This window comes from Balaenoptera physalus (genome assembly GCF_965194825.1).
Source record: "Balaenoptera physalus genome assembly, chromosome: 12".
In the NCBI taxonomy this organism is placed as follows: Eukaryota; Metazoa; Chordata; class Mammalia; order Artiodactyla; family Balaenopteridae; genus Balaenoptera; species Balaenoptera physalus.
Window position 1 is genome coordinate 24,601,119 of NC_138897.1, and position 15,057 is coordinate 24,616,175.

The window sequence follows — 15,057 nt, forward strand, 5'->3', positions numbered from 1 at the left end:
TCTTGGTTATTAAGTAGTGTGTTGTTTAGCTTCCATGTGTTTGTATTTCTTACAGATTTTTTCCTGTAATTGATATCTAGTCTCATAGCGTTGTGGTCAGAAAAGATACTTGATACAATTTCAATTTTCCTAAATTTACCAAGGCTTGATTTGTGATGCAAGATATGATCTATCTGGGAGAATGTTCCATGAGCACTTGAGAAGAATGTGTATTCTGTTGTTTTTGGATGGAATGTCCTATAAATATCAATTAAGTCCATCTTGTTTAATGTATCATTTAAAACTTGTGTTTCCTTATTTATTTTCATTTTGGATGATCTGTCCATTGGTGAAAGTGGGGTGTTAAAGTCCCCTACTATGATTGTGTTACTGTCGATTTCCCCTTTAGGCTGTTAGTAGTTGCCTTATGTATTGAGGTGCTCCTATGTTGGATGCATAAGTATTTACAATTGTTATGTCTTCTTCTTGGATTGATCCCTTGATCATTATGTAGTGTCCCTCTTTGTCTCTTGTAATAGTCTTTGTTTTAAAGTCTATTTTGTCTGATATGAGAATTGCTACTCCAGCTTTCTTTTGATTTCCATTTGCATGGAATATCTTTTTCCATCCCCTCACTTTCAGTCTGTATGTGTCCCTAGGTCTGAAGTGGGTCTCTTGTAGACAGCATATATACGGGTCTTGTTTTTGTATGGACATTTGGATTATTTCCACTTCTTAACAAGTATGAATAATACTGCTCTGAATATTCATGCACATAGTTTTGTATGCATGTATATTTTATTTCTCCTATTTATACCTAGAGGTAGGATTGCTGGGTAATATGATAACTCTTTACTCTTTCAAGAAACTGCCACTGTTTTCCAGCATGGCTGCACCATTCTACATTCTCACCAGCAATGGATGGAGCTTCCCATATCTATACATTCTTGCCAACACTTGTTATTGTCTGTCTTTTTTATTATAGCCGTCCTAGTGGTTGTCAAGTGGCATTCCACTGTGATTTGATTTGCATTTCTCTGATGATTAATGAAGTTGAGCATCTTTCCATGTGCTTATTGGCCATTCATATATCTTCTTTGGAGAAATGGTATGCAAATCACTTGCCCATTTTTAAACTGGGTTAGTTGTCTCTTTGGTGTTGAGTTGTAGGAGTTCTTTACATATTCTAGATACTAGATCCGTATCAGATATATGACTGGCAAATATTTTCTCCCATTCTGTGGGGTGTCTTTTCACTTTCTTGATGGTGTCCTTTGAAGCATAAAAGCTTTTCATTTAGCAAGAGTCCAGTGTATCTATTTTTTCCTCTGAGATTGTTTGTCCAATCCAAGGTCACAAAGATTTACACCTATGTTTTCTTCTAAGAGTTTTATAGGTTTAGGTTTTTAATCCATTTTGGGTTAGTTTATGTGTAATGTGAAGTAGAGGTCCAACCTCATCCTTTTGCATACAGATACCAGTTGTGCCAGCACCATTTGTTGAAAAGACCATATTGACTCTTGAGGTAGGCAAGATAAAGGGGTATCACCCCATTTTAGGATGACAAAACAGATCCCTTAAGAGTTAAGTGATCAGATTAAATCCTCACAGATAGAAAGGGGTGGAGCCATCATACCACATGGCCAGGGGTTAAGGATGCCTTCACTTGTGAGTCTTCTACAAAGTGCCCTCTCCTCTGACTTCGGTCTCTTGTGTTCCTTGGAACATTTTGTCCATCCTTGATACAGTTCCAAGGAAAACTCCTGCATCCAACATCATTTATTTCTCCGCTGGTTTGTTTCTTCAAAAGCGAGAACATGAGAAAAGTATGGTGCTTGGTGTCCATCATGAAAATTGTTTCTGCAACTCGTATCTAGAGAGACTCTGTTGGTCCTGGTTAACGGGCATCTCAGCATGGCTAAACACCTCTGCCCCACAAATGTCTGTTGGCCCGTGTGTGAGACACTGGAGGGGACCATCCCCCCCACTGGCCCCCAGGGCTCACAGGCTCCTGAAGGTTCTCAAACTAGAAGAGAAGCATAACCCCGTACGTTCCGTGTCGACACGACCAGGATCTTTGCCTAAGTTGAATGTCACAGGGCCATGAGGTGTGTCCAAGTACAGGTTGACCCACCTAATCCTGACCTGAAAAGCCCTGATGGATGCGTCACCTTTTTCTTAGGGGTCCTTGTGATAACCTGACATGCCATCTTCAGGGATTCCTCTTGTGGCCTGATGTCAGAGAAGCTGTGTGACTTAGCCTCATACTCTGGTCTTACTGGAGAGACTCAGAGCTTGTCTATGCCAGCCAGCTCCCGCATGAGGAAGCCTGTCCAAGAGGAGGAAGCAAAGTACTGCCCCCCTTGCAGATCCACCCCATTGTACACACGGGTCCACTGGGGCCCTGCAGGCAGGCGTGTTCTCCTGTGGGGCGTCCCCACGTGTAGATGTTAAGTACAGTATCAGGCTCCAGCTGGGAACTCAGTCAAGCAAAACATCACCCCACTGCATGTGCTCCGCCACACACTGTCTTGAGGCCTGAGGAGCTTGCAACGAGGAAGCACCTTTCCAGACTGGTGGGCTCTGCTGAACCCTTGCCCTGGGGCAGCTCATCCACCGTGCCTGCTCCCACTTCTTCCCAGGAGCCATCACAGGTCCTGGGCTTTCCCCACACCTAGCTGTGACGGCTCTACCGGTGGGCATGCCTGCTCCCCAGCAGACCAGAGACACACAGGGTGAAGTAGGCCTCTATTTCGGAGAAAACACGATATTAAAGTCTGGGACATTCAGCCAGACCCCTGGCATGCGAGTCTGAATCCAGAGAGAACAGGGCTGAGTGAGTCCTGTCTCTGAGGCCCCTACGACTCCACATAGCCCAGGGTTGGGGCCACAGTTGAGGCCTGGAATACACTTAGGATGGGAGCTCTTCTCCCACTGCTAATATGGAATAGAATGGAAGAGCAGCTGGGCCCAGGGTGGGCTTAAAAGACACCCCCAGGCCATCGACCACAGAGATGCCTGGGAGAGGTGTCTCCAGGGCCACCCAGCGAGGGTGGGGGGACCGGGAGGAAGCAGATTCACACTGCGGAGGTGGATGGCATTCGTGGTCCATTGTTCTAAAGGTTCCTTGGGCTACAACTGTGTGCTGTCATACACATTCCACAAATGTTTGGGGGCATTTTTGCATATCTTGATGAATGGGGTGGTGGGTAATGGTGGAAAGATGATCTGTGTCCTGGGGAACTGTCCCACACACTGAGGAAGTGTCTGCCCCAGAGCCATTCCTGCCCTCCTTGAGAAACTCTGGTAGAGAGAAAAGTTTAACACTGGGTTCCAGCCATTTTAAAGCTCAGAAAATACCGAGTTTTTAAAATGTAGTAAGTGACTGCGGGTAAAAGATACCATGCATGATCGGTGCTGGGAGGTTTTAAAAAAGTATCAGAAGACGTATCCGAGCTTGGCCAAAGGAGGCACAAGTCCAGCAGAGAAGCTAGCATGTACAAAAAAATATCCACAATACAACGCAGAAAGCTCTGTGTCCCACAGAGAAACGGGAATACTTCAAATGCTACGAGAGAGAGAGGTTTCGTGGTACATAAGCTCCAGGGGAAACCTTGGGTACCTGTGGTGATAATAAACAGTCTTTCCTAACTTTTACATGGGCACAGAAAACCTCCATCCAGATGTTCCTGCCAAATCAGAAAGTCTTGTTAAGAAATTCTACTTTTGGAAAAAGAATCACATATTCTATTTAGATTCCCTTGGAAGGTTTTCCTCGTACGGATGAGGGAGCCTTTCCTGTGAAGATTTCATTTCTTTTTTTTTTTTTAATTGTGTTGGGTGTGATAATGGTATTGTGGTATGTAGGAGAATGACTTCCTTCCTTCCTTCCTTCCTTCCTTCCTTCCTTTCTTTCTTTCTTTCATTTTTGGCTGTGTTGGGTCTTCATTTCTGTGCAAGGGCTTTCTCCAGTTGCGGTGAGTGGGGGCCACTCTTCATCGCGGTGCATGGACCTCTCACTGTCGCGGCCTCTCTTGTTGCGGAGCACAGGCTCCAGATGCGCAGGCTCAGTAGTTGTGGCTCACGGGCCTAGTTGCTCCGCCGCATGTGGGATCTTCCCAGACCAGGGCTCGAACCCGTGTCCCCTGCATTGGCAGGCAGATTCTCAACCACTGCACCACCAGGGGAGCCCAAGATTTCATTTCTAAGAGCACAGAGGTCCACAGAAAAGGGAATCCACATTTGATTCTGGGTCCTTTGGTGAAGGACACATGCATGCCTGGACCCTGTTGTGGTACCCCGTGAGGGAGTGCCCACCCAAGCCCTTCTCTGTGGACGGGCTGCTTTCTGCAGCATCCTCCTCCCCCATTGGTGTCACCTGGATGCAGGCATCTGCAGAAGCCTTTTAAAGAAAAGGGGCAGGGCTTGGATGGTAAGGGAGAGTAACTTAGGTCTTTAGGAAGCGTTGCAGCTTTCCAAACCCTCCACATCTGTGAACTCACTGGCTACTGAAGTCCTGGGAGGTACTCGTGAGGTGGGTGATATTCTCTCCACTTGCAGACGGGGGAGGTGAGGTGTCCAGTCTGTGACTTGCCTAAGGTCACACTGCCAATCAGTGTCAGAGCGGGCTTCTCTGCTCCCATCCTCCAAGTTTTTTCTGTATTGCGGCCACATCTCCCTACTCCCTCGTTATCTCCTGGAGCCTGTAACCTCCCTGAGTTATGGAACTGTCAGCAGTTAGTGGTTTTCAAATTAGAAGCATTGAAGGTTTTTAGCCCAGTGAAACGCTGCTCTAATTATTTCCCCAGAGGAATTGCAAACTCATAGTGAGAAACAAGACAGATGAGGACATGGCTAACTGAACTGCAGGAGGTGGAAAGTGGCCTCAGAAAGCCACGCCGAAAGAGCTGAGCCACCTTGAAGGGAGAGCCCACACCCCGCTGGGCGGGCAGGAAGGAGTGCGTGACGCGGGTGAAACACGGATGGCGGGCGTGGGGAGTAAGGACACTTTTCATTCTCTTTGATTCTTGCCCAGATCCATCTTGCCCCACGTGGAAGTATCCGTAAACAGAATGGTCTACGTTTAAAACTTGGGGGCTGGTGCAGAAAGAGCCTGGAAAAAATTCAACAGCGTTTGCATGTATTAAAAACAAAATGCACGTCTAATTTGCAGCTTATCCATCCAGCTCTCTGTTCCTGGGCCGCCAGTATTAGGTCGGTCAGGGCTTCGGAGTTTTCTTGACATTTCTTGTGCCTGATGGAAATCATTGAAGCGACGTTGAAGCAAATATTTGAAGCTGGGCAAATAACTTTAAGTGTTTCCATTTTTAAAGCCTCCTGGTAGAGATTTCCAGTAATTAGGTAGGTTTGGTTCACGGTCCCAAAGGGCACAGAGCAGCAGAAACGCTACCTGGGCCCGATCCCAGCACCCTCCGCACCCCCTCCTGAAGGGAACCCACACATCGTGAGCCCGCGGAGCAGGGCCACGCGCACACCTGGTCAGCTCCGAGCAGAACAGATGCTGCCATTCCCCTGTGACCTTGCATTTGTGACAGACAGGACCCATTGAAAAGATAAAGGGCATGGAAACAAAGTATATTAGTGGATGTCAGGGTCTGGAGGGAGGGGAGAACAGGGAGTGACTGATAATAGGTATCGGGTTTCGTTTGGGGGTGATGAAAATGTTCAGGAATTCAACATTGGGGATAGTTGCACGACTTTGTGAAGGTACTAAAAAACTATTGAATTGTATACTTTTAAAAAGGTACATCTTTACGGTATATGTGTTGTATCTCAAGCTGTTATTTAAAAAAAGGGAAGGCACAAGCCATTTTATGTAGAGAAATAATAAGATGGGAAAAAAAAGCCGTTTTGTTATTTGCACCTTCTCTGAGACCCGTGGCTGTGTTAGAAGTCTTCCACCAAACCAGGCGAGTGTTTACGAAGGCAGGGAGAGGCGCTGAGCTCAGTCTGTTTTCCTTCTCGTCCCAGGAAGTGGAGATGGGTGGCCTGGGAGGGAGAGGGAACCCAAGGACCACACTGGCATGTGACTGTGGAGGGCAAGGGGAGCAGCTCTAGAAGGACCTGCTCCCAAGACAGTGTCCACCATCCGCAGTGGCCCCTGATATTCCACAGTACTCATTTCTTTGGATAAAATTTCTAAAGGATCCCTTTTAAAAGCGAATGTGCTCCGGGAGAAGGGATGCAATCAGTTTATTCTGTATTAATACTTAAGAATGAGGGAGCTCGAGTAACTGGACAGTCACTCAGCAAGGCCACAGGTGATGGTAAATGGTAACACACGATCTCAAGGCAGCACCTACATGATTTCCAAATGGGCAACGTGGACAGCATGTGGACCTGAAGGCAGAGTGTGTGTGTAGCATCTCCTGATGCCTCTGAAGGGGTGAGCATTTCTCGCTGCCTCTGAGGACTCGGAAGGAGTGGGGACGGATGGGCCGAATTCACCTTCAGAGGGACTTAGACTGCAAATTCAAAGTCTCCTTAGAGTAGGACTGTGCTGCAACAGAACAGGAGTTCCACGCAGAGGCTGTGAGCGTCCCCTGAAAACTGAGATGAGAAGCGAGGAGAGTGTGCGCATCCGTGTGAAGTGAGGTAGCTTTCGGGAGAAAGGGTCAGAGCCTGCCTAGAAAATTATGTCTTTGGTCATTGAAAAGACTGCATTTGTTTAAGTAGAGATCTCCTCAGAGGCCAAGGGATAAACTTAAGGCTCTCTTAAAGATTTCCTACCAGAATGTACCGGAACAACACTTACTTAAAAGGTAGTGAAATTATAAGTGCTCTTTATTTCATGTGCATTGATGGACATTTTCTTTACAGTGGGTCTGCATTACTCTAATAAACAGCGGGGGTGGTGTGGAATCATAAAGTCTACTTGTGGGAGAAAAATGGCTCCTTCTAAACTATACCAACATGTGTGAACAGTGTATCTCCAGGGGTTCGAATATGGCCTCTCTTTATTTGCTAACATATACTTTCCTGCATTAGAAAGTTTTCAATGAGCTATATTAGTTTTAGTTTTATAAGAAGAAAACTCAAGCTGCATTCCAGGTAAGGCTCCCCCATTCCAGCAGCAGTGGAGTGGAGCTCCACATTTTGGGGCAGAAACCCCCTGTGAGTGGTTCTGCCTCTGGTCAGCCCTCCCAGGGGAGCCTCCAATGCTTTCTTTTTCTTTCAGTCTTCCAGCCATGATTCTGTAACTTAACTACACACTGAAATTCTCAGAAGGCATCAAGAGAGAAAAGAATGCCCCGGAATGTGTTTTGCTGCTCTGAGAAGGGCTCTGTGCCAGGCATATTGACCCCATGGGGCGCTGTCTGAGATCACCCATGGCCCTTGTGTGGCCGAGAGGCAGGATGTGTCCCCTGATGCACCGGTTTTCCCTCCAGGTGGGCCTACCATGACTTCTACAACCGGTATCGGGTGCTGGTCAAGAAGAAAGAGCTCGCCAACACAGACAAAAAGGCCATCTGCAAGTCTGTGCTGGAGAGCCTCATTAAGGTGAGCTGGGCACGGCCCCAACTGCTGGCCTCCAGGGGAGGCTCAGCCGCGGTGCCCTGGGAATAGGGGGATGGAGGAGGTGTTAGCTGCCTTTTTGGTCTTCATCCCTCGTATTGAAACTGTTCCTGAGATAGTAATCCATTTTCCTGCATCAGCAACTGTAAAGGAGAAGCCCCTTCACCTGCCGGGAGAACTTTCTAGTCTTTCTCCCATCACAGCTCACATAGAAAATGAAATTGTTTATACAGCACTCTGGGGATCATGATGAGGCTGCCCCAGGCTACAGGCTGCTGGCCGGGATCTCTGGCTTCCCCAAAGCCTGGGGCTCCACAGCTCAGCCCACCGGCACCAGCGCACCCACCCAGGGGCTCTGATCTGGAGCCCGGGCACAGCCCGGAAGCCAGCAGAGGGGAAAATAGCTGCGCTTCTGGTAGCTTCCTCACTGCAGAGCCGGCCTCAGGCCCACCCCCAGATGCTTGTTTTAAATAAGGCAGTGGATTTCATTTCATTTGAAACAATCTGAACTCAACAGCTGACACTTGGGACTGGAGAACTATAGCAGAGCTCTTGGGGGCCTTTAGTGAGGGGCAGATCCTTGAATATTTCCTAGTTCCAGAGTATTCAGGGATTACAGCAGAGTATGGTACTTAATGGTCTCAATAAAGGGTTAAATTATATCAAAAATCTTCCTTTAAGAAGGTAAGAGAATTACATCTAAATTTTTAAATTTCTAAGTATTGTTTTGCTAGGAAAATCTATTCATCTGGAGTATAGCTCATTGCCAGCTGAGCAGCTTTTAAGGTCATATGTTATTTTGTGAAAGTGACACAGTCACCCCCAGCCGTAGTCTTAGCAGCTCAAGTCTGTAGCTGTAGACAGTGCAGAATACTGTGCTAAATATTCCATAGAGAGCAAGAGGATGACAATCTCGTTAATTGAAGGTTGCAGTTGGTTCTTTGGACTCTGGTTAATTGAGGTTTTTGCTATGGTGTATCTGTCAGTGTTTACATTTCAACATGTCCTCTTTCAACGGGTGAGAAAAATGTGTTCAAGGTCAGCTGATTCTGGTTGACGTGGAGCGTCAGGAGTCTTCCTTCTCTGTTGGTACCAGGAGCTGGCCTCTTCATGTAATCAAGGCTCACAAGTAGCCCACTCTGCCATGGGGCTGCCTTCTCCTTTCTCCAGACTGTAGTTCCACACTTCCTCTGCCTTCTCTGGATTTCTCCAAGCTTCCAGCAGAACTGCTGCTTCCCAAACCGAGGGTACTCTGGAGGGGGCCCAGGTCAGACTGGCTGACTCAGCTTACCCCACTCTGCTCCCCTCCAGCTAGCAGGACCGAGTGCCACTGCCCCATCCTGCTCCTGATAACGCTCAGGCCACTGACTTGTTAATGCCCAGCTTCCATGCCGACTCTGCCCTCCCGGTTTCCTCAATCCAGCACTCTCTGAGCCCATACCACGCTGTCCTGTGCTCCAGATGTGTCTCCTTTCTTTCAGAGGATGGTCTTTGCATTGACACTCTCCCCTAGTTATGAGCACTGAGCCTGACACACAGAAGTAACTCACCAAACATTTGTGGAATGAGTGAACAAGTGAATTCCCTAAAGTATGTGAATACGTGCTGTTTCCTCTGCCTGAAGTGCTTTTTCCCTCTTTTACCTGTCCGGCCAGGTTTTACTTTCCCTCTAGATTGAGCTCTAAAATGCTTTCTGGTCTTTGAAGCCTGTTCCTGGCCTCCCAGACGGAGTTAGTCACTGGCTAACACTTTTCAACTTCTGTCTTCCATTTTTGCGTTTCTCCCCTTGTATTGTAGTTAAGGGCTTGTTCTTCATTTCACCAGACTCTGAACAACTAAATGGCAAGGGTCCCACTGTCATTTGTTCCTAGCACAGTTACTGGTCATCACAGGAGCTCTGAGTTTGTGCAAGTGGCTGCATGGATGACATGAGCTTGTCCTGATGAGACCTACCACCAGTGGCTCACGGTTATTAAGCACTTAGTAGGAGTCAGACACTTTTCTAACTGCTTCACACACTTCATCTCATCCTAACATTTCCTTGCAAGAAAGATACAACATGATACCCATTTCACAGCTGAGGAAAACTGAGGCACAGACAGCTGATATAAATTGCCCAAGGCGACTCAGGAGCCCCCACAATCTAAACCACATCACCCGCTGAGTCTGATTGATTAATTAATGTCACTGTATAATTACCCTTCCTAGAGATAGAATAAGGATCAGTGCTTTAAGACTTCCCTAGAGACCTTGTATTTCCTATTTTTTTCATTTTTTCCCTTTTTTGGGGACCACACCTTCTGGTCACCAATGCTAAGTGACTTGGGACTTGAAGCAACTGAGACTTGGCAAAGCCACACGTTAGTCTAAAATGGCACATGCCAGCTCCCTGCCCTCTCCAGGAATGTGCTTAGTACATTTTAGAGCAGAGTGATTAGGAGAGAAGCAGTGACGAAGGTGGCGTGTAGGCCAGGCAGTAGGCGCTTACCAGCCACACTCACTGGCAGGCAGCCACGGGGCAGGGGCTGCATCATGAGCTTGCTCACGAGTGATAGTCTCGTCCTGCAAGGATTGTAGGAACACCTCCATCTTTAGCCTGAATTTTTTTTTCTTTAACTCTACAAATGTGTATTGAGTTCTTCCTATGTACTAACCTGGGGTGGTCAGTGTGACGGTTATTGAAAGAGTGTACTAGGTGGGCCCTGCCCTCCAGGACGGATGGTGGTGTGGTTATAGACATCACTGGCCGTCATGCAAACCTGAACCTTCATCCTGACAGTGAAGGAGCATATTAACAAGCATCTACTGAGACCCAGAGAGCATGAGGAAATATGTATGTGAAGAGTGTGAGAAGGAGATGGTACTACAGAAGCGGCATGGTGTAGTAAGAGACCTCTGGCCTGGGAGTCCTGGGTCTTGGGTTCTATTCTTTGATATTGTCAGTGAGACCTTTGGCAAGTCACCTCAGCATTCTAGGCATCTGTAAAATAAAAGCAGTGGCTTGGGGTAGATTGCTAAGATTCCTTTCTACTCCCTCAGTCTCTGATTACTGGAGAAAGGTTCTCAAAAGATAGCCTCTGTTTGGTATGTGAAGAGTATAGTCAGTTCTCGGGGTTACAGAAAGCAGGCCCGGGGTAGAAGTTCTAAAGACACCTGGGGGAAGGGGCGTGCAGCCATCAGGGCAGTGGTGATGGCTGTAGCAGGCAGGACCTTCAGAGAGATCCTCATGTGTAACAGTTGTGGCTCTGTGAACCAGACTGCCCTTTCCCTGGTGATTTTTCCCAGAATAGGAAACGGAGCCTGTGTACTGTGGTTCCTGAGATGCAGCAGGCACCCCCCCCAGGCCCTAGCTCTGCTAAAGGCCCAGTAGCCAGGCTTGTCCCCCGACTGTGAGGGCTGAGCCGCCCACCTTTTGCTTCTGGAGCCCTCGTCACTGAGGAGGAGTCTCCCCAGCAGGGCAGTGATGCAGGCAAGGCTTCGGCTGCCTCAAAGCTTCCCCGCCCAGCCCAGCCCCTGTTGCTCCCGGCGTGAGCTGAGGGCCCCGAGCAGATGCGGGGCTTCCTCCCAGCTTCACCGGCAGCCCGACCATGGAGGGGACACTCGGTGACGGTCTAGCCAGGTGCTGCGTCCCAGCTCAGCCACGGCTCAGGCAGCCTGGCTTTCCTGTGCGTGGAACCAGGTTCCTGTTAGCCGTCCAGGGCTTGGCCGTGAAGAGTGGTGACTCGGCATTATTTCAGAGCCGTTTGTCAACATGAAATGTATTCTTGTGTGTGTGTTTTCCTTAGACCTTGGCTCATTATCTCCTCCTTGTTATGGTCTTCATGCCAAGTGAGCAAAATCAGATGAAGTTTATTTACAAAGAGTGCTCAGTTATCCTGAGTTACCTATCGAATATTCTAGCCCAGGCTCATCCGCATACACGTGGCTGGGTCATCTTCGCTTATCCACCAGGGTGAGCGCAGGGAAGGGCAATTAACTTTAACCTGAATAGATGTAATTAAAGAGAGTAATTATATGTCTGAAAAAACCTCACAACATAGTTAGAAACCAAATAAAATGTATTTGGGGGTTATTTGCAATATATTCGTAATTTCCCACACCTGCCTCCTTTCACTTCGTTCAGGCCTTTGCTTAAATATCACCTCCATAGAAATGCCTTCCTCGATTAGCCTATTTCAGCATCTCCATCCCGTCCTCCAGCCCTCAGTTTATTGTCTTCGTAATCTTCAGCACTGCCTGAAATGTACGGTGTGCTTGTTTGCTTGTCCGGCTGCCCTCACGGCGATGTCAGTTGCTGGCGGGCAGGGATCTTTTTCGCTGCTGCATTCAGTGTCTGACCAGTAGTAGGGACAGGCTCGGGGTCTGTTAACACACTAACTCTCAGCGTTTGTTTAAGGAGCAGGGGCATGTGAGACCTGGCAAGGGACTTGTGCGTCAGAGGACCTGGGGTGGTAGGGTGCTGTCCCTTGCTCCTCACGGATGGTGAACCAGCTCCCCTCCCTGCCTTGTAAAGGATCCTGACAAGTTCCAGTTTGGCCGCACCAAGATCTTCTTCCGGGCAGGCCAGGTGGCCTACCTGGAGAAGCTTCGGGCTGACAAGTTCCGGGCAGCCACCATCATGATCCAGAAAACCGTCCGGGGCTGGCTGCAGAAGGTGAAATACCGCAGGTTGAAGGCAGCTACCTTAACTCTGCAGAGGTACTGCCGAGGACACCTGGCCCGCAGGTGAGCTGAGCCGGGGCACGTCTAAGGTAGCAGATTGGCGGTGAGGGTGGAGGGGCAGGGGGCTGGGACCGGCTCCGAGCCGGCTGGCCTCTCTCAGCCCCGGTAGCTAGAGTGGTTCCTGCTGGGCCCTGTCCGCATCCGGCTTTCCCCCAGCAGCTGGGCCCCTCTCTCTCCTGCCCTTCTCACCTGAGCGTGTAGGTCTAGTTCCCAGGTCTCTTGCCTCCCCCAGTCTGTCCCCGTCCTAGGCTGGCACTGGCTGGTTTTCCCACAAAACCTCCATTTGCCCTTTGCTTAAACTCTTAAGTAAAACAGTCTTCTTTTAGAAAAAGAGACAATTTCAGCCTTTCTGTCACAGTTCACATACAGTCAGCTTCGTGATTTACACCACCAATTTCAAAACCCCTTGGGAGTTTGGTAAATAGGGCTGGCAAGACCCGGGGAGGTCCCTTCTATAAGTGGTTGCACTCAGCCAGCACAGAGAGGGCGAGACTTGTCTGACCGCAAGCAGCTACCTAGGGGCAGAGCCTGAAGCCAGTCGGCTGCCCTGGCCCAGCCCAACACCATGCAGAAGAAGCTACTTTAAACGTCCCCTCCTCAGTGATGTCATTGGGTTGATGAAGCGCTAAAGCGGTATAAGCATGTCCAGAGAGATGGGCGTGGAGGACACCCCGCCACGAGACCCACCCCCGGACCTTTACACAGGTCATCAGATTTTGGACCCAGCCCTAGTTCAAAATCAGTGACCTCTGCAGATCCGGATTTCCTCGGAGAAATGACAGTAATTGCCAGGAAGCCTTGCATTTGGAAGCCAGAGTTTCACAAGTGGCTGCTCAGGCATGTCTGCTTGAATATATAAAAGAAGCCCAGAGCAGGCACCCTTTGTACCATAAAGTTAGAAGATTACTCCAGCTCCCCCTCCTGTCCTTGCTGTTAGCTGTTTATCCGAGCAGAACTGGAGATGATGAGCGCCATTAATTTACCTGTGAAGAGCTGGGAGATGGTCTCTGGAACAAAAGCTACAGAAATGAGAAGGTTGTCAGTAGTATCAACGCTAAGTCATCATCCACAGTCAGGGCATCACTGAGCACCTTTGTGCCGGGGGCTCTGCTTGGGCAGCAAGCTGGCCTGCATTCTCCCTGCAGGGTGTTTGTATTCTAGAGAGACTGCTCAGGGAGAGCTGGCCCGAGAATCGGACTCATTTCAGCAGGTAGAGCAGGGCTGAGTGGGTCACCTCCCACTCTGGAGCTGCGCTAGATGATTTCCAAGGTCCTTTCTAGCTTTTAATATTCTGACTCTCTAGTTGAGCATTTGCTATGAGCCTGATACCAAACAAAGCCCTGAAGGAGGGTAAAAAGTGTTGGACTGACTTTAATGTCTGTCTTGAGGGGTGAGATGGAGAATGCGGAAATGAAACAGAGGAAAGTAGGTGCCCATGTGCAGTGCCTCCCCAGCAGAACGGGCTGGGAGATGAGAAAACAAAGAGGGGTCGCTGCAGGTCTGAGAAGGTTTTATTCATTCAGCAAATACTTACCGTGTGCTACTATGCCAGGCCCTGTACTGGATGTAGGGGTACAAGGATGCTTGAGACACAGCTCCTGACCTCTCCACACCCGGTGAGCTCCAGGGACCAGACAGGGGTGTGAACATGTGATGTCGTTGAGGACTGCCCAGGTTGCAGGAGGGGCTTGCGGGTGGGGGAGTGGACAGATGAGGAATCAGAGTTGATCAGACTTAGACTGAATTGTAAATATGTGGAAAGACGTTTTGCAGAAGACGGAGGAAGCCAGTTCTGCTGTTCTGAGCTGAGCCTCAAGTCCCCAAGGCCTTGGTACAGTCGGTAACGGTGATGAGAGTTGGCTTGCCCTTGTGGTGTCCAGGCAGGGCCGGGGAGGAGGGGCTCGCATTCACGAGTAGCCCAGAGGCCTCCGTCGGCCTGGCCCACCACTCTCTCCCTCCCCAGGCTGGCCGAGCATCTGCGGAGGACCCGGGCGGCCGTGGTGCTCCAGAAGCAGTACCGCATGCGGAGGGCTCACCAGGCCTACCAGAGGGTCCACAGGGCCACCGTGGTCATCCAGGCCTTCGCTCGGGGCATGTTTGTGCGGAGACTCTACCACCAGGTGTGTGGCCACCCTGCGGGGCTCGGGCTGTGAACTCAGAACTAAGCAGCAGCAAATGGGTTGGCACCAACACACATGTTTATTGGGCGCTTCTAACTTTTCTCTAAGTAATTTCACAACTCTGCTCTCACTGAATCCTAACCAAAGTCTCATGAGGTATAGTGTCTCAGAAGTTCTCCAGAGAGACAGAACCGATAGGAGATGCGTGTATCTGTGTGTGTGTGTATTTATTGTGAGGAAGTGGCTCATGCAGTCATGGAGGCTGAGCAGTCCCCCCGTCTGCTGTCTACAAGCTGGAGACCCAGCAAAGCCAGGGGTGTAGTTCAGCCCGAGTCTGAAGGCCTCAGGACAGGGGAGCTGATGGTACACATCCAGTCTGAGGGCAGGAGAAGATGAGACGAAATGTCCCAGCTCAGCAGTGAGGCAGGAAGAAGGCGAATTCCTCCCTCCTCCACCTTTTGTTCTGTTTAGTCCCACCGTGGATGGCATGATGCCCACTACACAGGGGAGGGCAGTCCTCTTCACTGAGCCCCCCGGCTCAGATACTTCTCTCTCTGGAAACATCCTCACAGACACAGGGGAGGGCAGTCCTCTTCACTGAGCCCCCCGGCTCAGATACTTCTCTCTCTGGAAACATCCTCACAGACACAGGGGAGGGCAGTCCTCTTCACTGAGCCCACCGGCTCAAATACTTCTCTCT

General features: G+C 49.3%; 1 protein-coding gene across 6 annotated transcripts in view; it reads left to right on the plus strand.

Annotated features, from left to right (window-relative positions):
* Window positions 1–15,057, plus strand: part of MYO5B (myosin VB) — a 361,242-nt gene that overhangs the window by 289,950 nt on the left and 56,235 nt on the right. For all 6 annotated transcript variants that reach the window (XM_082416526.1, XM_082416523.1, XM_082416524.1 and 3 more), the window contains exons 18-20: window positions 7,389–7,500; window positions 12,029–12,240; window positions 14,201–14,357. In XM_082416526.1, the coding sequence (XP_082272652.1) occupies window positions 7,389–7,500; window positions 12,029–12,240; window positions 14,201–14,357 (481 nt within the window). The remainder of the gene's footprint in view (window positions 1–7,388; window positions 7,501–12,028; window positions 12,241–14,200; window positions 14,358–15,057) is intronic.